General features: G+C 43.5%; 3 protein-coding genes across 4 annotated transcripts in view; all 3 read left to right on the top strand.

Moving 5' to 3' along the window:
* Positions 1-25,735, top strand: part of LOC311018579 (uncharacterized protein) — a 722,019-nt gene that overhangs the window by 164,528 nt on the left and 531,756 nt on the right. The gene's annotated exons all lie outside the window — the stretch shown is intronic.
* Positions 3,361-5,346, top strand: LOC311010769 (uncharacterized protein; the record flags this gene model as incomplete). Its single annotated transcript, XM_084005392.1, has 4 exons — positions 3,361-3,446; positions 3,544-3,604; positions 3,696-3,863; positions 4,020-5,346. The coding sequence occupies 4 exons, from the start codon at positions 3,361-3,363 to the stop codon at positions 4,785-4,787; spliced, it is 1,083 nt and encodes a 360-aa protein (XP_083861518.1). The 3' UTR covers positions 4,788-5,346.
* Positions 13,365-20,116, top strand: LOC311018623 (uncharacterized protein). 2 transcript variants are annotated; one of them, XM_084017659.1, is made up of 14 exons: positions 13,365-13,698; positions 13,916-14,017; positions 14,230-14,604; positions 14,787-14,888; positions 15,674-15,906; positions 16,080-16,258; positions 16,368-16,461; positions 16,554-16,898; positions 16,996-17,113; positions 17,605-17,696; positions 18,029-18,143; positions 18,605-18,877; positions 19,013-19,166; positions 19,254-20,116. In XM_084017659.1, the coding sequence occupies exons 1-13, from the start codon at positions 13,470-13,472 to the stop codon at positions 19,147-19,149; spliced, it is 2,394 nt and encodes a 797-aa protein (XP_083873785.1). In that variant the 5' UTR covers positions 13,365-13,469; the 3' UTR covers positions 19,150-19,166; positions 19,254-20,116. The 2 variants fall into 2 exon arrangements, with proteins under 2 accessions (XP_083873785.1, XP_083873784.1); XM_084017658.1 differs by having other exon boundaries at positions 13,913-14,017.

Genomic DNA, 25,735 nt, shown 5'->3' with positions numbered 1-25,735 from the left:
CTATTTCTTTTTTTCATTGTATAATCTTATGTTTGTTGTCATCTTGGGGAGACTTTGCATGTTGGTTCTGTCGTCTCTTCAAGTCCTCTTCTCATGTTCTAACTTTTTCTTCTCTAATTGTCTTCTCATATGAGGAGATGGCTATTATTTGACCCCTGATCACCGCTTTTAGTGCATCCCAGAGAATAGCTGGAGTCACTTCTTCATCATCATTATTTTCCAAATCCATTTTAAAACTTAGTTTTTATTTAAGTTTCATTCAAAATCATGTACAGAATCATATTTCATCACATCTGCTGTTTCATACACAAGATAACAGTCAAGGTAACAACAAAAGCGACGGAGACTTTACTGACAAAGAAAAATATAAAATACAATAGAATAAAGCAAGGTGAAATAAAAGACAGAGTTATATTAGTATATCCATAGCAGGGCTCCACCTTTTAGTGAAGATGTGTTTTTGAAGTCTCAGGGAATATGTTATTTCTTCCATTTGATATATTTCCTTTATTTTTTCCCTCCACATATTGGCCCTCATTTATCAATCTTGCGTGAAAACGGGCGCAGATCTGAGCGTAGATTTGGTCGTACGACAGGAAACACGTGTGATTTATGAAACGTTCGTATCTGACCAATCTCAGCGTAGGAATGAGCGGGTCTTGATAAATGCGGCGGCTGAATTCAATCGTCATTAACATGTTACGCCCTTAAATATTCCTGGTTCGGAGGCCCCGCCCACTGAGGTCAAACATGGAGAGACCAAATGCTGGTAAGAAAACAAACTTTTCCGACACGGAGATCGGCTTCCTAACATCTGAAGTGGAGCGAAAAAAAGATGTGCTTTTCTGCAGTTTGAAGAGTGGAGTGAAAGGGGCATAAAAACGCTGTCTGGAAGAAGATCACGGAGGCAGTCAACAGCGTTGCTGTAGAGGAACGGACTCCGGCTGAGGTTTGGATATAATTATCAATAACTTAACCTACGCCTCACAACTTAAATTAATCTTTTCATCCGCAGCCTAAAAGCTTATGCCTGCTAATTAATCAAGACTATTCTTTACATTTAGGTCAAGAAAAAGTGGTCCGATTTAAAGCTGGCCACCAAAAAGCTTGTTGCTGCACTGAAGCCAGCATCAGGCAGACTGGAGGAGGCCAACCAGACTCCAGCCTGATCCTGACGGGGACCGAGGACAACATTGCCTCATTGATAGGGTCAGAGTCCATCTCTGGCATAAGCGGTGGAGGAGACACGGACGCACTCGCGTCAGAGCCAGAGCAGAATGGGAACCAACAACCCCCTTTTGCTTGCATTGTAAAAATCAACCTGACTGTACACAATTTCTTACAAATAATGAGGCTTACTCATGTTACATGGGTGACATTTGTATTGTATTAAATGTTTGAGAGCCAGGCACCAGCATGATGTCGGCCAGGTCTCCTCCCCAGAGCGGTCCCACTGCTGCCCCCCGTGCTGCGCCCAGACCAAACATCATCACTGCAGAGGTTCTGGAGAGACAGGCGGAGATGTGCACTTTATTGACAGCAGTTGTCGGAGCACTTGGGGCAATAAATGACACCCTAAAAGGAATAAATGAAACTGTAAAAAAGCCATAATAAAATGTTCAAATGACTATACGTTGTCCGTTTAGTATGCCTTTTTCACCAACAATATTTCACGTTACTGATTAAATACTGCATTTGCACGAGTTTAAGGTATACTTTAGGTTTTAAAAGCTCTGAATGAGGTCCTGTCTCCTCCGTATCGCCCCCAGTGGAGGCTGTGCTGGCCACGGTTCCATGGGCATTGGTGCGTCTGTTTAAACTATCATATTGTTTAGTTTCTGCCTAATGCTTACAGTTTTTTTCAATTGTTTACATGCAATTTTGAAAACTGGGTTCTTTTAAAAAAAAATATAATCACAATTATCCAAACACCACACTCAATTTGCATAATTCCTTGATTGTTTGCAAAATGACTCACTTTAGTCAAAACACACTTCAGTCAAAACATACACACATATCTGTGAAAATGCTATTAGTTTTCATTGAACCAACACAGTCCTCAATGATCAGACACTATTGCAGCCAGTTTCACACTGCTGTGATCAATAAAAAACACATTTGTAAAAAAACTCATTTTAGGAAATAGCATGAGGTAGATTTTTGTCCAGACATTGTTATGTAAGGGATAATTTAGATAAAAATAGTGACAAACCCACAACATTCTTCATGATTAGTTTGAGATATAGGGAGAATGTACACAAATAGGCCTACTATAAACTTACCAAGCACTGCACAACACTGATGCTGCAGACTGAATATTTCAAGTATTTATTTTATCTACCTCTTCCTCTCTCTCCTTCTTCTCCTCTTCCTCTACCTGGGCCTCCTCCTCTACCTCCTTCTCCTCTTCCTCTACCTCCTTCATCTCCTCTTTGAGCTCCCCCTCTCATTCTCACTCTTCTTCTTCTTCTAGCTCCTTCCATTGTTGTTGAAGACAGGTGAACTCACCTGCTGCCTTTTATAGCACACCTGAGTGCTGCGTTTTCCAATAAGCACATGTGTGCTTCCACACTTGGTGGATGTGATGATCCAATGTGTTCATTAGTGTGGTCGTTGGCAATCCGGGGCTTTGTAATGACAAGGAAGTAACCTCACAATCCTTCTCTGTGTCTAAGGTGTGAAAATGTGTGTAGCGTTTTACAAATCCCTGTGTAATGTTTTACAAAAAGGGTGAAGCAGACATTGTGTGTAATGTTGTGCAAATCTGTGGAGGTGTTTTGCTCCTTGGAGTAGAATTTCACAAATTGTGTGGACATTTTTATTTTAGTGTGTAAACAATCGTAAAAACCTGTAAACACTAAAAGTGGTTGCTATGCCCAAATCATCCCAACCTCTAGCTTTGGTGACCATGCCCTAAACAAAAGCACCAAACCTGCAAACACAATATATGCTTTGCACTGGGTTTGAAATTCTCCAACACACTTCTTGCAAAACACGACACACTGTTTTTTTACATAAGACACTTTGTTCAAAAAGGAAGACTCATGCAATCGTTGGGAAAACACATCGATTTCAAATACAAAACACAACTAAAATTGGAAAAGCACACTGACTCACACACATGAAAACATTTCACATCTAATTGTAGACCAATCAGTGTAAGCCATAGCACTACAAACACACCTGATGTGAGCTCAGCTCCTTTGGGCCAACTTTGGAAACATGGAGGCAGGAAGAGGGAGAGGAAGAGCAGCAGCAAGACGAGGAAGAGGACGAAGAAGGGGAGCAGGCAACAGAAGACAGATATCCCATGACATGAGGGCCACTTTGGTGGACCATGTTCTAAATCATGGCCTTACAATGAGGGAGGCTGGGCAGAGAGTCCATCCAAACCTGAGTCGCTACTCAGTAGCCTCAATGATTACAACGTTCAGACTGGAAAACAGGTATGTTTTGAAGTTTCCACACTAAAATGGACCAAAGAAATGACAGTATTGCACATTGTTCAAATGCACAGTACAATACATTGGTGTATTACCGTAGGTCTATGGGTTTAAAGTATGATGTTTCATTTTCTACAGAACTGCCAGACGACCTGCACAGGGTGGAAGGCAGGCTATGTTCAGTGATGAACAGGAGGGGCCCATTGTCAATATTGTTTTGGCAAATAATGAAATCCGGCTTGGTGATTTGAGAGAGCAGATCCTTGCAGATCAAATAACCTTCACTGGCATCAACACTGTCAGCATATCTACACTCTCCTGATCCTCAAAAAGCACAACATCTCACTGAAGCAGCTATATCCAGTTCCATTCCAGAGGAACAGTGTGAGAGTCAAAGACCTCCGTCATGACTATGTGCAAGTAAGAGACACACACACACACACACACACACACACACACACACACACACACACACACACACACACACACAGTGTTGTGTGTAAATGTATATGTGATAGTCCTGTGTTTTCAATCACACTATATTCACTGTACATTATCTACATGTTTCTGTTTTAGAGGTTCCTGGAACTTGATGCAGCTCCACAGCAGCATGACTTTATTTGTGTAGATGAGGCTGGGTTCAACCTGGAGAAAACCAGACGTCGGGGCCCAAACATTACTGGGCAAAGGGCCATAGTGCATGTCCCTGGTCAGCGCGGGGGAAATATCACCTTGTGTGCCGCCATCAGTGTACAGGGAGTCCTGCATCACCACTCCATCCTCGGTCCCTACAACACAGCCCTCATTAGTGGCTTTCTGGACACACTTCATGAACCAGTAGTCCAGGACGGCCCAGAGCAGCCCCAGTTTGTTGTCGTCTGGGATAACGTCAGTTTCCATTGGGCGGCTCTGGTCCGGGACTGGTTCACCAACCATAATAGATTCATTCCACTCAACTTGCCACCGTACAGCCCATTTCTGAATCCAGTTGAGGAGTTCTTTTCAGCATGGCGCTGGAAGGTTTATGACCGTCAACCACATGCCCGCATGCCTCTTCTACAAGCCATGGAAGAGGCATGCGGCCACATTGAGGTGAGGTCCATACAGGGTTGGATTCGGCATGCAAGGAGATATTTCCCCCGTTGCTTGGCAAGGGAGGACATTGCCTGTGATGTGGATGAGGTGATGTGGCCAAATGCCAACAGGAGACGGGATCCAGAGCCTAAATGTCTTCCAATCCTTTTCTTACAACTCTGTTTTGTAGAACATTTTAGTTACCATGTCTTTGTGTTTTGTTTTTTTTACTTTTACAAAAACCTGAAAAAAAATAAAAATACATTCTGAAGCGTTTCCATTTAGTTTTCATGTGTCTAGATCAACTGTAGTGGAGCAATCTTTCACACAAAACATCTATATGAGACTTTTAAAGTCAAACCATCCAAAGTACTAAATCCAGCTGTGTTTTGCATGAAGCACATCTGTGTGTTGTTGCTGTTGTTTTTACGGGATCTTTATTCCGTTCCACAACATACACGAGACAACACAGCGCAGAACCGGAACTCCCGTTCCTCTGATAACAAGCAATAGAGAACAGCACCATCTATTGATAAAATGACGGTACTACAACACTCCCACTTCATTTTACAATAGCATTTTAAGGCTTTAAATAATATTACAGAGCCGTGCTCTTCTTCACAAAATAAACCTTTAAACAACAACAAAGGCTTCCCTTTTTCCTTTGTTTTCCAAATTGCCTTGCTTAGTGCTATTAAATAATTTGCAATTAAACTCTTGCCATCTGTCTTTAAACACATTTTTTTTTCATTTACAGTCACTTTCTGGAACTCTTTTCCACATGCTTTTAGACTTGCTTTAACCCGGCAGCGTTCGGCGTTCACCTGTCAAGCACAAACCACTCTACACATCCAATCTCTAACAGGGAAAAGTCCAATCTCTCCCCTGAGATACTCAAACTTCTGTTTAGTCAGTGGCTTGGTCAAGATGTCCGCTTTCATGTCATCTGTTGGACAATATTGCAGTTCTGTTTGTCCATTCTGCACACATTCACGAGTGTAGTGGTAGCGGATGTCTATGTGTTTAGTCCTGGAGTGGTTCACTGGCTCCTTGGTTGTCCTCCAGGATCACTGTGGACGTAGCCTCCATTCCAAGATCACTCAGTAATCGTCTCAGCCAGATAGCTTCTTGAGCGGCTTGACTGAGTGCGACGTATTCAGCTTCTGCTGTTGAAAGTGCAACTGTTACCTGTTTCTTGCTGAGCCAGCTCACCACTCCTCCACTCAGTAGAAATAGATTGCCTGTCGTAGAGTGACGGTCATCCTGATCACCAGCCCAGTCAGCATCTGAGAATCCCATCAAAGCTCCAGAGTCTGACTGCTCATACTTGAGAGCAAGGTTCACTGTCCCTTTCAAGTATGGAAATATCCTCTTCACAGCTGTTGAACACAGTCTCATCTCTACTCGTCACATACTGACGATTGGTCATATCCCCTTTGCGTCTATTTCCGACGCAGAGGGTCATCAGTCTGATTTGAACGCAAATCCCTCATCGGTTGATTTTGACGCAAGGGGGTTAGCCAACGTGCGGTTTGCCTGCGCTGGAAGTTTCGGTTTCAGGTGATGCATTTTGTGTTACAGGTGTTTATCTTGACTGTATATATGTTTTTTATTTAGCTGTGGTGTAAGTGGAGTTGGATTACAAACAAACAAATAAATAAATAGGAAGACATCTTTTCCTTCAGGCAATCATTTATCGTGCATGGAGACGCTCCTTAGGACCATTGCGTTTTTCGACATCCCACGTAAGTATTGCCTGCTATTCTGCTTAAATAATTAAACAGCATGCCCTCATCAAAAGCAAGCAAATTATGCTGTTAAATTGTTGCCATTTGTAGTTGTGTTTTTTAGGTAATGTTTATGCGCACTGTATGCGATTTCATAGGATAGATATATACAACATCTTAGGCGGGTCCACACCGCACCGACTGCCCGACTCGCGTCGGTAAATGAAGTCGGGCTACTTAATATGGCCGACTGGAATGGCGGATTACACATTTGAATCGGCTGAAATGAACGCCGACGTGGGCCGATTCGAGCGACCACACCAAGGAGACTCATGTCACGGACGCCGACTCTCTCAAAGACGCCGATTTTCGGTCCGGTGTGGCGGGTCCACACCGGTGGCAACCCTAAGTGCTACACATAGTTAGCTAATAGTTAGCCAGGAGAACACGCTATGTTTTCTAGAACGATGAACTGAATGCAATCTAGTTGCTAGTCACTGAACTAGCTCAGACTATGTGAGATTGAAATCTGAATAAAAATGTTGGATTCAAGTTAACCCTGGCAAGTTCATGTCACAACGCCATCAACTGCCAGACTTCAATTCAATGATTTGCAAGCTGGTAAACATCCATGGACACCAAAGATACCATATAATAGGGCTAGGTTAAGGATCATTCTATAGCTTGAATAAAATGAACTGAACGTGAACTATTGAAATGGTGTATTAAAAACTATTCATTTTTAATCTGTGTGAACTGAATTTGTAACTATTTTATGTGAAGTATGGACTTACACATCACTTAAAGTATTCATATTGTAATTTGTAGTTTGGTGATCTATTCTATATTATATTGATTTGTTTTTCTCTTTCTCAACAGGTTCCCTTATCCCTGTCACTTCCAACTACTGATTAGCAGCACCCTATAACAACAAAAAGGCACTTTGAAGAGCCACATTTGTATTGTATCTGGTCAGTCTCTCTACTTTCTGTTCTCTCTCTTACTATCTTACAGTGTCTCTCTCTCTCTCTCTCTCTCTCTCTCTGCTGCATGCTGGGAGTGAGTCGTAGTGTGGAGTGAGACGCTGAGCGTTTGCTTCGTAGTATTTGACTTAATTTGATGTGGTTTATTGGGTATATTTTCACTTTAAGTTTATTGTTAGTGTGTGTGTTAGTGCGTTTCTTTTTTCCTCCTGCCGGTGTCTCGCCGGTCGGCGTCTTTCAGACGCCATGGTAAATGGAGTCACCTTCGACCACCTCACGCGGAAGCACGGCATTAAAGTTAATGCCGGCTTTCCGTGCAGTGTGGAAGATATTGGGCTTGCGGTGGGAGAGCAGGTGGGGCACGGCAGCGTGAGGTCGGCCGCTCGGATGAACAGTGGTCATCTTCCTGGATCAGGTGGAGAAGGTGAACCGCGTCGTCGAGACAGGCATTACGGTGAATCAAATGTTTGTGCAGGTGGTGCCGCTGACACAGCCATCCACCAGGGTTATACTATCAAATGTCCCTCCATTCATAACCGACGAATTTCTTAGCAGAGAACTCTCCAGACATGGGAAGGTGGTGTCGCCCATTAAAAAGATAATGTCTGGATGTAGATCTCAGCTGCTGAAACACGTAGTGTCTCACCGTAGACAGCTGTTTATGATACTTAACAATCGGGACACGGAGCTCAACCTCCGATTCCATGTTAAAGTAGATGATTACGATTACGTGATATTCGCCACCTCGTCGGCTATGAAATGCTTTCGTTGTAACGAAGAGGGACACACCGTAAAAGCCTGTCCGAGACAAGGGGATCCGACTCCGCCTGGCCGGGGGGTGACGCTCGGCGCTGTGGCCTTCGGCTGCGGCGGAGATTTCATCTGCTGCAGCCCGGGCTGCGGCATCCGAGCGGCCGATAGCAGCGCCGCGGAGCGCACCGCCTCTCGCTGCTGCTGTGTCCGACCGGGAGCACGGGGGGGTGAGTATGGATGATGTGCACGGTGTGAGTGAAGATGATCAGATAGGTGAGGGAGAGGTTTTGGGTGATGGTGTGGTAGAAAGTGGAGCGGGGGAGGAAACAGCTGGAAAAAGTGTGAGTGAAGTGTATATAAATAATGGTGGCGTTAGTGAAACGCAGGGAGAGTTATCAGAGGAGGAGGAAATACAGGCAGAGGAGACAGGTGTGGGGGGCAGTAAGCCCACATGGGGGGAACAGGTGGAGGAGGCTGAGCTGGAGGAGGAGGAAGAGGAGGCAGTGAAGGTGAAAACTGCTTCCAAGCGAAGGGGAAAAACTAGAACAAAGCAGGAAGCAAAGAGCAGTAAGGTGGAGGACAGACAGACTGTAAGGGGGCAGACAGAGGAAAGTGAAAGTGATGAGTGTGTCTCTGACAGCAGTGACATATCTGGTTCTAAAGTAAGCAACAGTCAACAAAAAAAACTTTACTCTGTAGAATTAATACAGTCGTTTTTAACCAAAACCAAAAATGCTAAAGGGGTTAAAATAGAAGAACATTTCCCAGTTTTAAGTTTGTTTTATACCTCGGCCAGACTCCACATGAGCAAAAAAGATGAGTCTGGTTTTACTGATCAAGAGGTTTTTAGATTAAGGAAACTTTTACCTAAAGTTAAACGACAAATGAACAAGGATGATGATGGGAAGAACTCCAATGTGTGTTTTAAGTAATTTATTGGCTTTTATTTTTGTTCTTAACTTCTTACTTATGGATAATTTCAGAGTGGGAAGTCTAAATGTAAATGGAGCCAGAGAACAAAGAAAAAGAGCAAGTATTTATGAAATGGCCAAAATGAAACATATTGATGTATTTTATGTACAAGAGACACATAGTGACAGCACCAATGAGGCAGACTGGAGGAGAGAGTGGGAGGGGGAAGTCATTTTAAGTCACAACACTTCCCTGAGTGGAGGAGTTGGCTTCCTCCTCTCCAAATCTTTTACTCCGGTCTCACTGGAGGTCGAGCATTTTATCGAGGGGAGGTTGCTTTTAATGAGAGCACGGTTCAGCCTTTTTACTGCTGTTTTTATCAATGTGTATGCTCCAACAACCGGTACAGAGAGGAAGCTGTTTTTACAAAAAACTAATGATGTTTTAAATGGCTGTGCCTCGGAGGATTTTTTATTCTTGGGGGGGGATTTTAACTGTACTGAAAACGCTGCGCTAGATCGCAACCATGCAGAGCCGCATCCAGTTTCCCAACATGTTCTGAGGCAGCTGGTCTATTCTCATGGCCTGGTGGACGTGTGGAGGAGGACGCACGCAGACTGCCGTCAGTACACCTGGTCCCACCTCAGAGAGAGTAGGATCTCCTCAGCTCGATTAGATCGTATCTATTGTTTTAAGCATCATTTTAATATTTTTAAAATGTGCAGTATTGTTCCTTCTGGTTTTAGTGATCATTTTTTAGTTTTGTGTAATGTTTTATTTCAGAATATTATACCTAAAAGCGCTTATTGGCATTTTAATTCAGTCTTAGCATCTGATAAACATTTTAGAGAGGTTCTTATTTATTTCTGGGATGTTTTTAGACAGAGGAAGGGTGACTTTAGCAGTATTAGGCAGTGGTGGGACCATGGTAAGACTGAGATTAAACTTTTATGTCAACAGTACACCCTCAATGTCACCAGAGACATCACCAGATCTATGAAAGACCTGGAGACTGATATAGTGGAACTAGAAAGATTGAGTGAGTCCACAGCAGATCGAGGATATATTGAAATCCTCAAAATCAAAAAGCTAGCGTTAGCAGACCTGTTGGATGTCAAAGTACAGGGTGCACTGGTCAGGTCCCGGTTTCAAGCCAGTGCGGAGATGGATGCTCCCACTAGCTATTTTTTCGGCCTGGAGAAGAGGAGCGGGCAGAGGCGGGTAATCCACTCACTGTTAGCAGACACAGGGCAAACAATTACAGAACCAAGCCAGATACGGAAGCGAGCTGTGCATTTTTATTCATCGCTTTACAGCAGTGAGTATGAGGAGCAGGAAGCTCAGGTGGAGGGGTTCTGCAACGGACTGCCTCAGGTCTCTGAGGAGATCAATGCACAGCTAAACAGGCCATTAGAAATGCAGGAGCTGGTAGCCGCTCTGCAGGGCATGCAGGGGCGGCGGGCTCCCGGCATAGATGGCCTGAGCGTAGAATTCTATAAGGCTTTCTGGGACATCTTTGCCAAAGATCTTTTAGATGTTCTTAATGAAAGTCTGGCCTCTGGTTCAATGCCCACATCCTGCAGGAGAGCTGTGATCACGCTGCTCCCCAAAAAAGGAAACCTGCAGGACATTAAAAACTGGCGCCCTGTGTCTCTACTGTGTGTGGATTACAAGCTTCTGTCCAAGCTCTTTGCCTCCAGGCTGGGGGTAGCTATGGAGCATCTCGTCCACCGGGACCAGACCTACTGTGTGCCCGGCAGGTCCATGGTGGACAATGTCCACCTCATTCGGGATGTTTTGGATATCTCCAATTCACTGGGTTGTAGCACTGGTCTGATTTCTCTAGACCAGGAAAAGGCATTTGACCGCGTTGAACACAACTTCCTCTGGAAAGTTATGGAAAAGTTTGGGTTCAGCGCTGGTTTCATAGCCAAGATCAAGGTGCTGTACAGTGATGTTGAGAGTGTGCTGAAATTTAACGGCGGTCTGTGTGCTCCTTTCAGGGTGTGTAGGGGTGTCAGGCAGGGCTGTGCTCTGTCCGGCATGCTCTACACACTCTCCCTGGAACCCCTCCTTAACAAATTACGAAACAATTTACAGGGCTTGGTTTTACCGGGTTTTAATAGTAACATTGTTTTAAGCGCTTATGCTGATGACATTGTTGTTTTTATTAAAAACCAGAGGGATGTAGACATTTTAACCAACATTGTAAAAAGTTTTAGCGTAGCATCGGCAGCGAGGGTGAATTGGGAAAAAAGCGAAGCCCTCGCTGTCGGTGAGTGGCGTGGCGCTCTCCCAGTTCTTCCCCAGAGCCTGACTTGGCAGAAAGATGGTTTTAAATACCTGGGGGTGTTCCTTGGGAAAGAGCACATAGTCAAGAAGAACTGGGAGGGCGTCACAGAGAAAATTGAGGGGAGACTTTCCAGGTGGAAATGGCTGCTCCCTCAAATGTCTTTTAAAGGTAGGGTATTGGTTTTAAACAATCTTGTAGCATCCCAACTGTGGCACCGTTTAACCTGTGTGGACCCCCCTTCAAACCTGCTAGCCCAGTTACAGAGGAAAATGGTAGATTTTTTTTGGGATGGTCTGCACTGGGTGCCACAAGGGGTGCTGTTTTTAACCAGAGAGGAGGGGGGACAGGGCCTCGTCCACCTGGCCAGCCGGACAGCCACTTTTAGACTACAGTTTTTACAGAAATATCTCACAGGCCTGGCTGACCTAGTGTGGAGAGATGTGGCCAGCTGTATTCTCAGACATGCAGATTACCTGGGGCTGGATGCTGCTTTGTTTTTAATTGATTCTAAATTTTTAAAATTAACTGGGCTACCTCCGTTTTACCAGAGTGTTTTTAAGTCTTGGGGCCTTTTTAACTGTAAAAGGTGCCCAAAGTCTGACTCTCTGTACTGGTTGTTGAGAGAGCCATTGATTCACAGGGCCAAGCTGGACATCAGCAGCAGCGTCACCCCCGGCCTGACGGTGGCGCTCATTAAAGCCAAGACCCTGTGCCTGCAGCAGCTGGTGGATGCAGTGGGGCCGGCGCTGAGTGATGCCCGGGCCTTGGGTTCTCTCCTGGGCCTGCACTCTGTCCGGGTGGCGGGGAGGCTCCTGGAGCTGTGGCGCCAGAAGCTCACTGGGGGAGATAGGAGCCTCCTCATGGACTATGGAAAAAGAAAGGTCAGACCGGACCCAGCAGACCCCTTCCCTGACGTCTCCCTGAGCCCAGGCCTGGGGGAACTCGCCGGCCCCCTGCTAGCTTCAGCATACCCCGAGAAGCTGACGATACACAAGGCTGACAAAAAGACTTGGTATTTTAATTGTGTGAAAACCATTCACAAGGCCAGACTGTGCCACCGTCCCCCCACTGTGTGGTCCAACAGACTGGGAGCAAATGGACCCGGCCCACAGTGGAGGATTTTATACCAACCTCCCCTAAAAAAACGGACTGCCGACCTTCAGTGGAGAATTCTTCATGGTGCCGTAGCCTCCAATGCTTTTATCTCTGTTCTTAATCCTTCTGTTATTAACACCTGTCCATTTTGTTGCCTTCGAGAGACTATTTATCATGTTTTTACAGAGTGCAAGAGACTCACAAGTTTCTTCTCTCTTTTAACATTGGTTTTTAGTTTTTTTGATGTGGCTTTTACTGAGAAGGTTTTTATCATGGGAGCTGCCTACAAAAAAGAAAAAAAAGACAAATGGCAGCTCCTTAATTTCCTCTCAGGTGAGGCAAAGATGGCTATATATATTAGCAGAAAAAACAGAGTGGAGAACAGAGAAGGGCAAGAGGCAAAGGCAGTGTGGCTGATAAATATTAGAGCGAGACTCTGGCTAGATTTTAGATTTTACAAACACATTAGAGATTTGGACTCTATTAAACAAAGCTGGTGTTTTAATGACATTGTCTGCTCAGTGGTTGACGAAGAGTTGGTGTTTGCACAAGTTTTTAAAGGATGAGTTATATACATATTTTTTTTTAAAAGCATACTGGGATCTTAAAGCACTTTAGCACTTTTTCTGAACCGCTGAAATGTAAAAACCATATTTAAGTAAATAAAGTGTGTTGTTAAAATCAAAATCTCTCTCTCTCTCTCTACCTCTCTCTCTTTCTCTCTCTCTCTCTCTCCCTCTCTCCCTCCCTCTCCCCTCACCTGCCCTCTCTCCCTCTCTCTCTCTCTCTCTCTCTCTCTCTCTCTCCCCTCACCTGCCCTCTCTCCCTCTCTCTCTCTCTCTCCCTCTCCCTCCCCCTCCCTCTCCCCTCACCTGCCCTCTCTCCCTCTCTCTCTCTCCCTCTCTCTCTCTCTCTCTCTCTCTCTCTCTCCCTCTCCCTCCCCCTCCCTCTCCCCTCACCTGCCCTCTCTCTCTCTCCCTCTCTCTCTCTCTCTCTCTCTCTCTCTCTCCCTCCCCCTCCCTCTCCCCTCACCTGCCCTCTCTCCCTCTCTCTCTCTCCCTCTCTCTCTCTCCCTCTCTCCCTCTCTCTCTCTCTCTCTCTCTCTCTCTCTCTCTCTCTCTCTCTCTCTCTCTCTCTCTCCCTCTCCCTCTCCCTCTCCCCTCACCTGCCCTCTCTCCCTCCCTGTACAATGTCTGATCCTGAGCCGAACCGGCTCCAGAAGGAGTTGAGTGACCTTGTTGGTCAGGCTGAACATCAGGCTCACCTCCAAAACCTCCAACAGCTCATCAGCTTGCACCAGGAGGCAGAACCATCCACCAGCCAGCCATCAAACCGCAATCAAGGTGTTAGGTGGATTAAGAGGGACTGCGATGGAAACATTATTGATGGCAGACCCAGATCATCCCGAAAACAAGCAGGTCAGATTTGTTTTACATTGGTGTTAATTGAAATGTAGACTTTATCTCCAGATCTAGTTTATCTTGGAATGGTATACAACATGATCACAAGTCTTGGGTCTGAATTAGAACATATCTGAGGTTATTATTACATACCTGTGCCTAGCATCAAGGAAACTGAGACGTTAAAAGTTTGTGTCATCGAGTGTAAAAAGCAACAGCTTTTTTGCTACAGCAGGTCCCAGTCACAGCCAGACTGGGAAGACTGGTGTCTCTCCTCCTGTCATGGCTCTGGAAACCAGTGGGGAAGTGACCAGCAACTTTCCTTCAGTTACTGCTGGTATGTTCTTTATTTTGTCTGCACTGATGCAAAACAGTATGTTCATTTATTACGATAGGAATGTACATTTCATAGTTTTGTGTTTTGATTGTTTTGTGTTTGATCAATAGATAACAGATAACATTACACATTTCAAAATGACTGTTATTCAATGCCATTATCTTGTGTTGTTATAAGCCGTTGGTTTTCAGTGTTGTGCTTTGTCTTAACAGAGTCTTTCCTTCAAGAGCTTGAGTGCTCACTGGCTAAGGACCTGTATGTGGATGATACACCACCTCAAGCCGCAACCGACTGGTCGACTGGAAAGAGTCTGATCTCAGGGTGGTGGGCGAAAGAGAGATCCCGGCTGGTCAACACCATGGTGGGCAAACAACGGCAGGTGGCAACTCGAGTCTGCCAACAATGTGCAGACCATCCAGCAGTTATCCGCTGTTGTGACTGCCGACCACACCCTTTCCTCTGTGGCCAGTGTGACATCAGGGTCCATCGAGATCGAGTCTTCCACAACAGGGATTCCATGATGCATGGTTTCTTTGAACCATTGCCTCCGACAGCCTGTGTTGTGGAGAGTGTTCTTACCCAGTGTGGTAAGTTGTAGTTTTTGAGAGTCCCCTTCTCAGACTATATTTTTTCCAGTTATCACCTGGAAAACTGAATACTGATTTCTGATCAGTTGATGAAGCCATGAAGTCCTACCTGGTTTCAAAATAGCTGCCAGTAAATACATATGTTGTGCTTTATTTCTCATACTGGTTTCTTTTTTTCTAAGAGCGTCTTATACCTTTGGAGATGCCAGCAGAAATATGCAGCTGTCCACGAGGATCATCCCGTGTCATCGCAGGAAAGTCCATCGTTGTGGTTACAATGAATGGTAAGAAGAACTTCCGGGGTCGGGATGGGGTCAATTCTGTAAAAGTGGCTGCAGAATGTCACCCACAGCTATTTCCTGATCACACACCATATCAACTCTAAACACAAAGACGCTTAGGGTCATCTTAATATGGACATATTAATATCATATTATTATGACATATTAATATGACGGCATCATGCAGACGCAAATGTATTATCTGTATGTGATTATACAAATGTTTGGCTAAATCTCCCATTGTGATGTTAGAATGTGCATTAAAATTCAGATATTTGCACATCTCATAAAGTTTTTGACCACATTTTGACAGTTTATGAGCATCATTTTTGGCAACAGTGGTAGAAGCAAGATAATGGACTTTGCGACGTTGGAATATCAAAATGTTAATGCACTCCGAGGTGTAAAGGCCACTCCGCTTCACGTTGTGACCGCATACCTTACACCCCATCTAGACCACTGCACTCATCTAATGAGCGACTGTTATGTCATTCAAATGATCCGGTTTGTATGAGTGATGTTTGTTGCAAAATGGATTTTTAACGCCTGCAACATCAATGAGGGTTACTGATGTTGGCACCTGTTCCTATTTCCTGGGATTTGATATCTTTTTATTCTCTCCTAAGCTTATTTTAGGATTTACATTATAATTAAAATTACAAATTGATGTTAATTTTGATTGTTGTATTTTTGTATGTCGCTTTAGACAAAAGCGTCTGCTAAATAACAAACATAAGCACATACTAGCTCGGCTGTGCCTTACATATATATATTTCTTTTTTTTCCAGGGCGATATGATCTCAAATTGCCTGAGATTGGATGCGAGGCTTGTGAAGCCTCATGGACTCCTGGACTGGATGACATGGTCTCCAATGACTACTGGCCTGCCACCTCTCACTTTGCAACGGTATATGCTTTGGACATCCTTTATTCTTTTGAAGAGGTGAAGATGGCAGCACCAGGGATGTCAAGCCAAGCATTTTTAAGAATGCTGGACAGACGGACTATCCGCTTTGGCCGTGTACGTATTAAATAAGTTAAGTAACTCAAGAGATAATACTGTGAGTTATATGATATGATCATGATACATGAACATTAACACTATATTACACTACAGTAACATTTATACACCTGCGACCCTTTGTCGAAGTTCTTTAATTTCTTGTTCTCTGTTACTGTTCTCTTTTGAATCAGACTGGGAACATCACAGCAGACAGCTTCCGAACCAGCTTCTTGGAGTGGGAGGCCGTCCGATACCAAGTGGAGAAATTGTGCAGGGAGGACCACTTCCACTGCCCAGCGTGCAGCCCAGACATGCTTGCTGTCTCAGTTGATGGGAACCGCAAGCACTATAGGTTCAAGAGTGCTGCAAGGTAATTACTAAATCTTGTGTTTGCATAGACAGCTCATCATTTTGAAAGTAACTGTTGTGAATTTGAAAATCATATGAATATTGAAAGTCTAAGTATGTCTTTTATTTAGATCTGAGGAACCAGCCATCTTTGATGGCGTCTTCATTGCAAAAGATGATGACGTTTCAAGATTCGTGGACTATGTCCATTCCTCAACCAGTCATGTAAACTTGCACAACTTCATTATATTTACCTATAAAACAAAGAGGGCATTTTCTGAACAAGTTTGGACTGTTAACCATCTTCCATGTTGTAGGCCTCTGGAAGAGGTGTCTGTGGAGGGCAGTGGTCAGCGGCACGTGAAACATCTACTAAGTCATCAGGGAAAACAGACGAGGAGGGCCTGGAACTCGCTGTGTGTCGTCATGGGGTTCTTCTTCGTGCCCTCAATATGTTCAGGGGGGAGATTTTTGCCTACCCCCTGTTCCTCCAAAAAGAAATGGCCTGTAAGCCAGTGCCATTTTGTGCCATGGATGTGGCATGTAAGTACTGGCCTTACCTCCGAAGAGTGGCAGAGAAATGCCCTGAGCTTCAGCATCTCCTCACCATGAGGCCATTTCTTTCAGTGTTTCATGCCAAAGCCCACGATTTCAAGTGTGAGGTAAGAAAAAATGATTGTCAGTGAGATGTTCTGTTCCCTGAAAACCTGCATAAGATTGTTGCCATTTAGGTTTTCTTTTCTTGTTTTCTTTTTAAAGGTGAAATGGAGCGGAGCGTATCAGGAGGGGGCTGGTTCCACTCTTGGGGAGGAGGTCGAGCAGTGCAACGCCTTCCTCTCGAGGATTGCTGTTACAACCAAGCACATGTCAAAAGCAGGTATGGTAACCAGTACAATTTGATCCTGATGACAATGGTGAGCCACTTTGAGCTCATGCATATATGCTGACTCTGAAAATATAAAGCTTAGAATATTCAACACAGATGGATGGATGGATTACAATACCATCATCCTATGTTATTTAAAGTGAGGATAATGAGGGGCAATGTGATAAAAAGAAATGTACTGTACTGTTGTTGGTTGGGCATACCATACCATTCACCTACTGTCCTGCCATAGTGCTCTCTGCCATTTGCCTACTGTCCTGCACCACTGTTTCATGCTATTTCTTCACTATCCTGTGCTATTTCCCCACTAGCCCTTTCATGGGTGAGTAGTCAAATGGAACAAGACAGCGGGTTAGTACCATAGTACTATACTGTGATTTATTATCTGGGAAAAGTTTGTGGTACCCAACAAGTCTGCACAGTTTCTTCTACTACTGCTTTTTGAAAGAAGGATGATCATCTCATATGTTTGATGTTTGCAGGACGCATAGACATGCTGACGATCATGGCCATGCGCTGGAACCAGCACAAGTTTGACAACTTGGCTTCCACGCTTGCCCGCCGATATCAGAAGGTAAAGACACCAGTTTTCCCTTCTGCAACATGCAGAACAATATTGTCAAAGTGGCATATATCACAAAAATATAGACTTGCCCAGATACAGTGGAATATACGGATGGTTCTATATGTAGTGTCAATTGTATTTTGTGTCTTGATATAAAATGTAATTTACACATAATTCATACCACACATATTGATAGTCCATGTATATACGAATATACTGTATATTTAATCAGTATTAATTGTATGTGGTTTTCTAATAGTGAAGGCACTTTACATTCCTCATCAAGAATATTCAACGTTGTAGGCAATTCCCACATTGTCATTTTTTATTTGTGTTTAAAGGCCACAACAACCCTGCGAAGCCAGCTGCATAACTTGGAGGCTCTGAAAATGGAAATGGACATCACAGACAAACAACTGGAGAGCTGGACCATTGATGTCAATGAGTGGGCAGAAGGTAGAATATACTGTTTGATATGCTGCTGGATGTATCACTTCTGTGCTTGTAGAATTATGAAAGTATAAACACATTTGTTTTGTCTTGTCATCGACACAAGCTTCTTTTAATAGCTCTATCACTGTGAATTTCTTTTCATGGTTTGAATTTAGCTTGTAGCAACTGCACGTAGCCTTAAACCTGTGTGTCAGGTCTACTAAACTGACTAAGCTTGGCTGCAGTTCCAAAGAGGTTCATTGTAATCGTAGTGGAAGAGCACATACTCTGATTGCTGATGACTTGTGGAAAAGATTATCGCCATGGGGACAATAAAGATCTAACCTAACTATACTCAACCTTAGCTACAAGTGTAGCCTCTCAGTTACAGGGATTGTTGAGGCTCGCTTGCCCATACACCAGAAATAATATGTTTTCATGAAATCAAGAAGCATGTTTCTTATATCTTCATTTCTTCTTCTCAGCAACGACATCCCCAAATGATGCTGATGTTGCTGCTGTGACCAGCCGAATCGAGGAGCTGGTCGCTAGTGTTAAGAGGAGGTCCCTGCGTCTTTACAAAGACGATGACGGTTGCAAAGGACGTGCTCGGATCCGCCGAAAGATCCGGGAGGAAAAAAAAATCTTAAGTTCAGCTGTGGAAAAATACAACGCCATGGTTCCAAACACAGAAAACCTGAGCCTGGACACCATTCTGTCTGACGAGGTGGTTTGGCCATGGCAGCTTCCACACGCTGGTATGTACACAATTCCGTTGATGTGAAATAGTCACATAGTGGCACACAATCTGTCATGCTTTGATTGTAACCCCAGAAAATCTTTAAATACTAGTCTTAAATACAAGTGACTTATGTTTCATCTATGTATTCCAGACTCTGTAGATCTAAGGATGAAGAGGAAGGTTTTTGACCTGGTGATGGCAGTGAGGAGACTCGAGGAGGAGAAGAGGATTCTTGTTGCAGAAATGCATAATCATTGGAGGTGTCTTTGCACCCGTGCAGACATATGACATGAATATGACATCAGGTATGTATTGTAGTTATATTTGGCATACATTACAATATATCAGAAAGTTTCTATTGAATAAAGGCTCTATGTGTTTTTACGTGTAAGGTGAGACGTGGGGCCTGCAACAAGATGGGATCCTAGGTCTACAGAGCATGACGTCGAAGAACTTAAAAGCAAGCAACAGCATGTCAAAGCATGCAAAGAAGTGTTACGTGCAAGTTCTGACGGAACAGAACATCAGCTTTGACAGTGATTCTGAGGACCATACCGGGAGTGACTCTGAACAAGACTAAACAGCACTGTCATGGCCAGAGTCTTTTTTATGCTGTTGTGTGCTGGGGAGGCAGCATTAAGAAGAGGGCCACTAGGACAGGCGGCTAAGGAGTGCTGGCTCTGTTTTTGGCATGGAGCTGAAGTTCATCACATCAGCTGCAGAGAAAAGTCTCTTTCTGCCCCAACCATCACATCACTTTTTCTAGTATCCACTATCCATCTCACCGTCTTACAGGCTACATTAGCCACTCTACACAATCTGGACTGTGCTCCTAACATTTACCCCTGTTGACTTGTATTATCTTTCCTGTGTCTGTTGTTCTATTTATCTTATCTTCTTTGTATTATTTTTGTTCAGGAATTCTTTTATGTTCACACTCACATAGTCATATTTAACAACATACACAGCTTTGCACTGATTGAATCCCTGCACTGTCTACTTTTGCACTACCACCACTGCAAAACACTCCATAGCTGCCCCTCAAGGTCAATGTATCACAGGGTCAGGCCCTACCAGTCCTTTGTAATCACTTGACATGCTCTTCACTTTTTACATTTGTCTGAGTTCTTCTTGTTATGTGGTCCTGTGGTCGGTATGTCACACTGTTCATAGGTTATTTTGTATCCTGACTCTGAGCCCATGCTGTGACTTTCATAATCGAATTAGGCCTTATTTTAATGTTGTGCCCTGAAGATCTTGCCAGTTTGTTAATCTTATGTAATCATATTTACTGCTGATACTGACTCTGTTTTCCTGTGATGGTCACAAATTCATGTTGCAAGTAAATCTACTTAAATGTTCCTTGTCTTGACTTTCATTGCGCATCCATAACAGTGTCTCAGTGAGCTGAAGTCGATACCTGGAAAAGAGGAAGAGTACACCCTGCTCACATAGCTAAATGTATACACACCCACGCTCATCCACAGTTACATAATTGATTAATCATTGTGGAGTAACACCTATAAGAACAAGGTAAGATAAGTCCAAAGAGAGGGATCAACCAGTTACTACTGTAGAATCCCCATGAGCCCACAGTCAACATGTCTTTTAGCTTTACATCTAGAATGTGTATTTGGGACAATAGATGAGTAAATCTTTTGGCTTTTTTCAAACATCTCAGGCTGGTAGATCCTTTCAATACTTAATAATTATTTCAACAACGAAACAATTATTTTATCATTGTATAGATCATGTATTATATGTAGGCTACTATTAACTCATTCCCATTGGAGAACCGAGGACCCGCTGTCCGGAAGTGTTCTGTCACATGTCTTTTTATGATAACCTCCACATACCTCAACAGCGTTACCATAGACTGTATAAAATAGTGCGTTATCTGTTACAAAACCATTGCCTGGTATCAGTCTGGACCCAGACAAACAAAACTGTCATTTATTTCAAACTGATCGAGATCTTGTGTTCATGAAGTCGCCCCCTTCACACACACACACACACACACACACACACACACACACGCATGCAGAAGGCTCCACCCCCAAGGGTGTCTGGACACTAGAGGACAGCCGACAGCGGGCACTCGGCCGTCGGCCCGGATCCCCCGCCCGCGTTCGACTACTGTTTTGGCTTAAATATCTGAAATAAAAAAACACTTTTTGTTGATATGTATCATCTAGATGCAGTGTAATAACTAGTTCGGCTGCACTGCATATTTCATATATTCAGTAGATATATCATTTTACAACCCTATCTCCAATCCTAATTCAGAAACCGGAAGTACTACAACTGTGAGGCGGATCTGTATCAAGCTAAATGGCGGGCCTGTAGGGAATTGTAGTTTTTTTTTTAATATTAGTGTTTTGTCTAGAAATTGAAGTTGTAAATACTGAATTGAGAGTACACTGAGCAGTTTAAGGGGATGGTGAACACATATGTGTAATCAAATTTTAAAAATCTGTTTGTTAAATGGGTGAAAATTAATTTCAACCATATTTGACAGCGCCCCCCGTTGGCGACTTTACTCACATGATAGCTGAGATCAAGAGTTCTCCAGAACAGTTTCTACTATGTCTGTAGCCCCTTTTTTTGCTGAATTATAAGCCTTCAAACTTGCACCAAGGTCAAGGTTCAAAGGTCAACATTTCAAAGCAGGAGGCATGTAGAATCTTCATACTGACATATGTTACTCTCCAGGTCAAGGCCTTTCCAATGATGTATTTGGTTTAGCTCCACAGCAAAGTTTTCATTGTTTCGCTTCATGGACATGCACCATCCCAGGCTTAGTTTCAGAGAGCACTTTGAAGGCCCAGTATATGAAATGAAGCTGTTTGTTTGTTTGTTTGTTTTTGATTTTTTAGTGGAACTAGTGATCAACATGAGTCACTTTAAGAGCTTACAATCCTGCTGAGAATCTAGGGCAGTACTACAGGCTTGGAGGAAAGCCTGGATTAAGGTTAGGGTTAGGGTTGGGACTCAAAAGACCAAGCTGTTTCCATTCCAATCATCATCAATGTTGTCACTTTCAGATTTTCATATACTTTGAACTATACTATAATTGAACCAGGTGCACACCAAATCTTAATCAGTTTGACAAACATTCTGTAATTAGTTTAGTAAATGATGCTCAAAGCTTCTTATATTGCCGTAGGTGGGTATAAAACACAACATACACAGTAGTTGTGGGTTATCACAAAATACTGCCTACAACTCCAAATACTGTACTATCTGGACTATATATCACTCTGTATTTGTATGGAAGCGTATTCCTGCCATGTCAGAAAAAGAAAAACGTAGTAACAGAGCACAGACTGGGTGAGGGGGCATGCTGGAGACAATAGTCCAGTGCTGCCACAAGCTTCATGCCTGGCACCCTTGCAAGCAGTCCCTGAGAGGTCATAGGCTGGGGGTGGGAAACCTTTTTATATGAAGAACTACACTACTGACGGGCCAGGTGGCCTGACTTATGCTAACTCATAGTTAGCATCCCTGCTGAAAAAAAACGCATAGAGCAGCACCAAAACACAACATATGCTGGTCTTGCTAGAGACTTTTCACCAGCAAGACCAGCATATGTTGTGTTTTGGTGCTGCTCTATGCGTTTTCTTTCAGCAGGGTTGCTTGTACAGTAAGTGTGGGCGCAGTGTATTTCATGAATAAGGCAACGCTTTGATGACAAATCAGACCTGAGGCCTTTGATCATGAACACATTGGCCGGATTTAACAACAGGCCACATGTGGCCTACCTTGCAGGGCCAGGCCTTATATTTCCCACCACTATCATAGGCCTTAGTAAACCACATACCTGTTAAGTCATTCCAGGGTGACCAGATAGATGTCCTCAGTGTCCGGGCACATTCCCTATTATCAGGGAAAACATAGGAGAACTACCTCTGTCCCTGGTTTTATGACAAGAAATCCTTCACTTTTAAATGATATTGATGGCCAAACTGGAAATGTTCCCGGCTGTCCCAGGCTCATTTCTCCGGTTTTGATCTCTGAAGTCTGATCACCTTATGTCATGCACTGTATGTTGACACAGAGGATGAGAAAAATCATTTCCGAAATTTGACACCAATCTGTGTTTGTATGAAGCAAATAAGATGAAAAAATGGCCTTTCTGTGTGGCGCTTCAGACGCTGTGAGATTTCAATTCACTTCCCTATTTTTTTCCATATAATATTTCCTATTATCCAATTACTGCCAAATTTGGTACTTGTTCTGTCACTGCACGCGACTTTCTGCTATCTACCTTTTTCCATGAAATACAGCACAAAAGATGTAAAGGATAGAGCCAAAAAAGTTACAGAACATAGGGGCAAGCAAAGACTTTTCAGGGAATAATCAACAAAATACTTTATTATTCATCCAAATGTGAACAAATAGACATGCATACAAAACAAACAGTAGGAAAGTAGAATCTCAATAACTCAATAACTGGTTGGTAGGGAGGTGGTGATTTAGGAGTGGAACGTGCTGGCTGGCTCCCAGGTGTCCTCCCAGATTCTGTCACTGTAAATAGTGCACAAGTCATCTTACAAAAACAAACCCAGTCCTGAGTCCAAGCCTGAACTCCCGGCAAAATAACAAAAAAAGAAAAGGGGAAATGTTTGTCTCACAGTCTGAAGAGCCGCCGCCGCGGGTATCCTGTTACGCGGCGCAATCCCTCCATGAACGCACATCAGAGAAAATGTCCTTGTCCTGCATCCCTCTCATGATCCCCCAAAAAAGGTAATCCACAAAAAACGGTTAGATTCCAACAGGGTCACGGTATTTTTCCAGCAGTCGGGCCCCAGTCGTGCGCCGGTTCCCCGTACCGGATTTCGGTCAAGCATTTCCGCCCCCCGGGGCGAGCGCTCTCCCCGTCCCCATATATAGACAGCGGCATAGAAGTCCGGCCCTATCCACCAACACGCGTTCCATACACTTGGCCGACCATCAAATAGACATAAATGGCATAATATTCAATGAGCAAAATAACAACACATATTTATCATAAACATACATATGCATCATACCCTCATTTATCCCAGCCCGAAAAAGGTGACTTGATGGCAATCTTTACAACAGTCAAGAGATTATCAGACAGCCTAATGAAAAATATGGTTATACCCCTTACCCCATTCATTCGTCTTGCCATGATTTCCTTCATTGGGAAGACTGTCTGTCGCCTGCATTTTTTGCAACCTTAAATGACAAAAGCAAAAAAAAGGTTTTTCGAATAAACAGTTCAACAAGTCACAGATCCTGTGGGTATTCAAAAGAGTGGTGGAGCAGTGTCATGCTGGGAAGCAGCAGCCCAGGCAGACAGAGCAATACTACAAGAGAGCTAGGGAGCAGCTGGCTACTGGCTAACAAGGGGGACAGAGGTAAGAGGAAGCTGGCAGAGAAGTTGGATGTGACCATGTACACTGTTGTTTCTGTGAATGACACTAGTCACACAAACAAGTCCAATAGCCACCCAGGCAACATCAAGACTTAAACAGTCACTTAAACAGTTTCTCAGAGTAGCCTCATGCAGTCTTGTGTACTTAAACACATTTCATCTAACAATGCCTATGCCATAAAGTGCCCACAGGTACACAGTGAAGTTTGAGTCAGGCCTAAGGTCATTTCACAATCTCAAGTCCCAAGAGGCAAGTACATGCACATTGTCTGTAGTGACTTTAAAATGCTGAGCTGACACAAAAAGCATTATAATAAACATTCACGTCGAGCTGAACCCAACTAATACCTTTTAAAGTGGACCAAAGCAAAAAGCACTCCATTCTTTTTGTGCACACATTATGAGTTCATGTCAAAGAGGAGGACTCAGATCTCTTCCTAGTACACCTAAGCTCTGATGGGGCCTCAGTTATCTAGTGCTTTGTGGGCTGTGTAGTTGCTCTGCGTTGATTGTATCATCAACTTCCTTATATGCATGTTATGAACTCTCTGGTATTAGGCCATCATCCATTATCATCTTAATTATAATAATGACATTATATCATGTTTAGTATTATTTTTGCTTGTTTCACAAACACACAAATAAGTATAGTATTAATGTCTGGGTGTTTTCACATATTGTCCCCTTAAACTGAACCAAACCTAGTCCTTTTAAAGTGAACCAAGCAGTGGACCAAAGCAAAAAGAACGTCACATTATGAGTTCTCTGGAAGAGGACTCGGATCTCTTTCTGGTCTACTTCAGCTCTAATGGATCTCATCCTATGCCTATTCACACTCACCTGCAGCTGGGGCTGATCGTGCCTTTCCTGGGAGCGTGGCTGGGGCTGAGGGTGCAAGGGGAAAAGTTAACCAATGACATTTCACATTCTTACGGGAGGTGCTGATGTTGGAATTCAAAACTGAGCTGGAGTGGCACTGCTATTGATAGCTAAAATAACAGAGAGATAGTAAGAAATGGTAAGCCATGTCATAGTATATAGTGTAGTTCAATGACTTATTTGTTGTTGGCATGATCAAAGTTATTCATTAGAATTAAGCATTTACTGAAAACAAACTTGTTGGTTATACAATTACAAAAGTATACAACTTCAAGGAAAGGCAGACGATTAACTGCTAACATCAGACTGGCATGGGTGTATTTGACCCTTTATTAACTAATTGTAACAGGTGAAGTTCACCTGGGTTCATTTGTTTTTGGCTAATACAACAATAACAAAAGGGACACATTTACAGATTGGGTGCCACAAATGTGTACTTACTCTGTCTTTTCTTTTTCCGCGGATGCTCACTTTGGGGCTTAGGGTCTGCAGCTGGGGATGAGAGTTGGGAAAAGTTAGAGAATGATATATTCAGAGTCTCGGGGGAGCAGCTAAATTCATTGAAAGACATGGAATTCACCTTGTGTAACTTGT

The sequence above is a fragment of the Eutrigla gurnardus genome, assembly GCF_963514095.1.
Source record: "Eutrigla gurnardus genome assembly, chromosome: 1".
In the NCBI taxonomy this organism is placed as follows: domain Eukaryota; kingdom Metazoa; phylum Chordata; class Actinopteri; order Perciformes; family Triglidae; genus Eutrigla; species Eutrigla gurnardus.
Note: the sequence above shows the minus strand (reverse complement) of the source record. Positions and strands in the feature narration are given on the sequence as shown.

Bases quoted from the DNA above. Each gene is read 5' to 3' on its own strand.
- LOC311018623 (XM_084017658.1), top strand. From the start codon at position 13,470: ATGTCTGATCCTGAGCCGAACCGGCTCCAGAAGGAGTTGAGTGACCTT. The intron at 14,605-14,786 runs GTAAGTTGTAGT...TTTTTTTCTAAG, and splicing joins GAGTGTTCTTACCCAGTGTG to AGCGTCTTATACCTTTGGAG. The intron at 17,697-18,028 runs GTAAAGACACCA...TTGTGTTTAAAG, and splicing joins TTGCCCGCCGATATCAGAAG to GCCACAACAACCCTGCGAAG.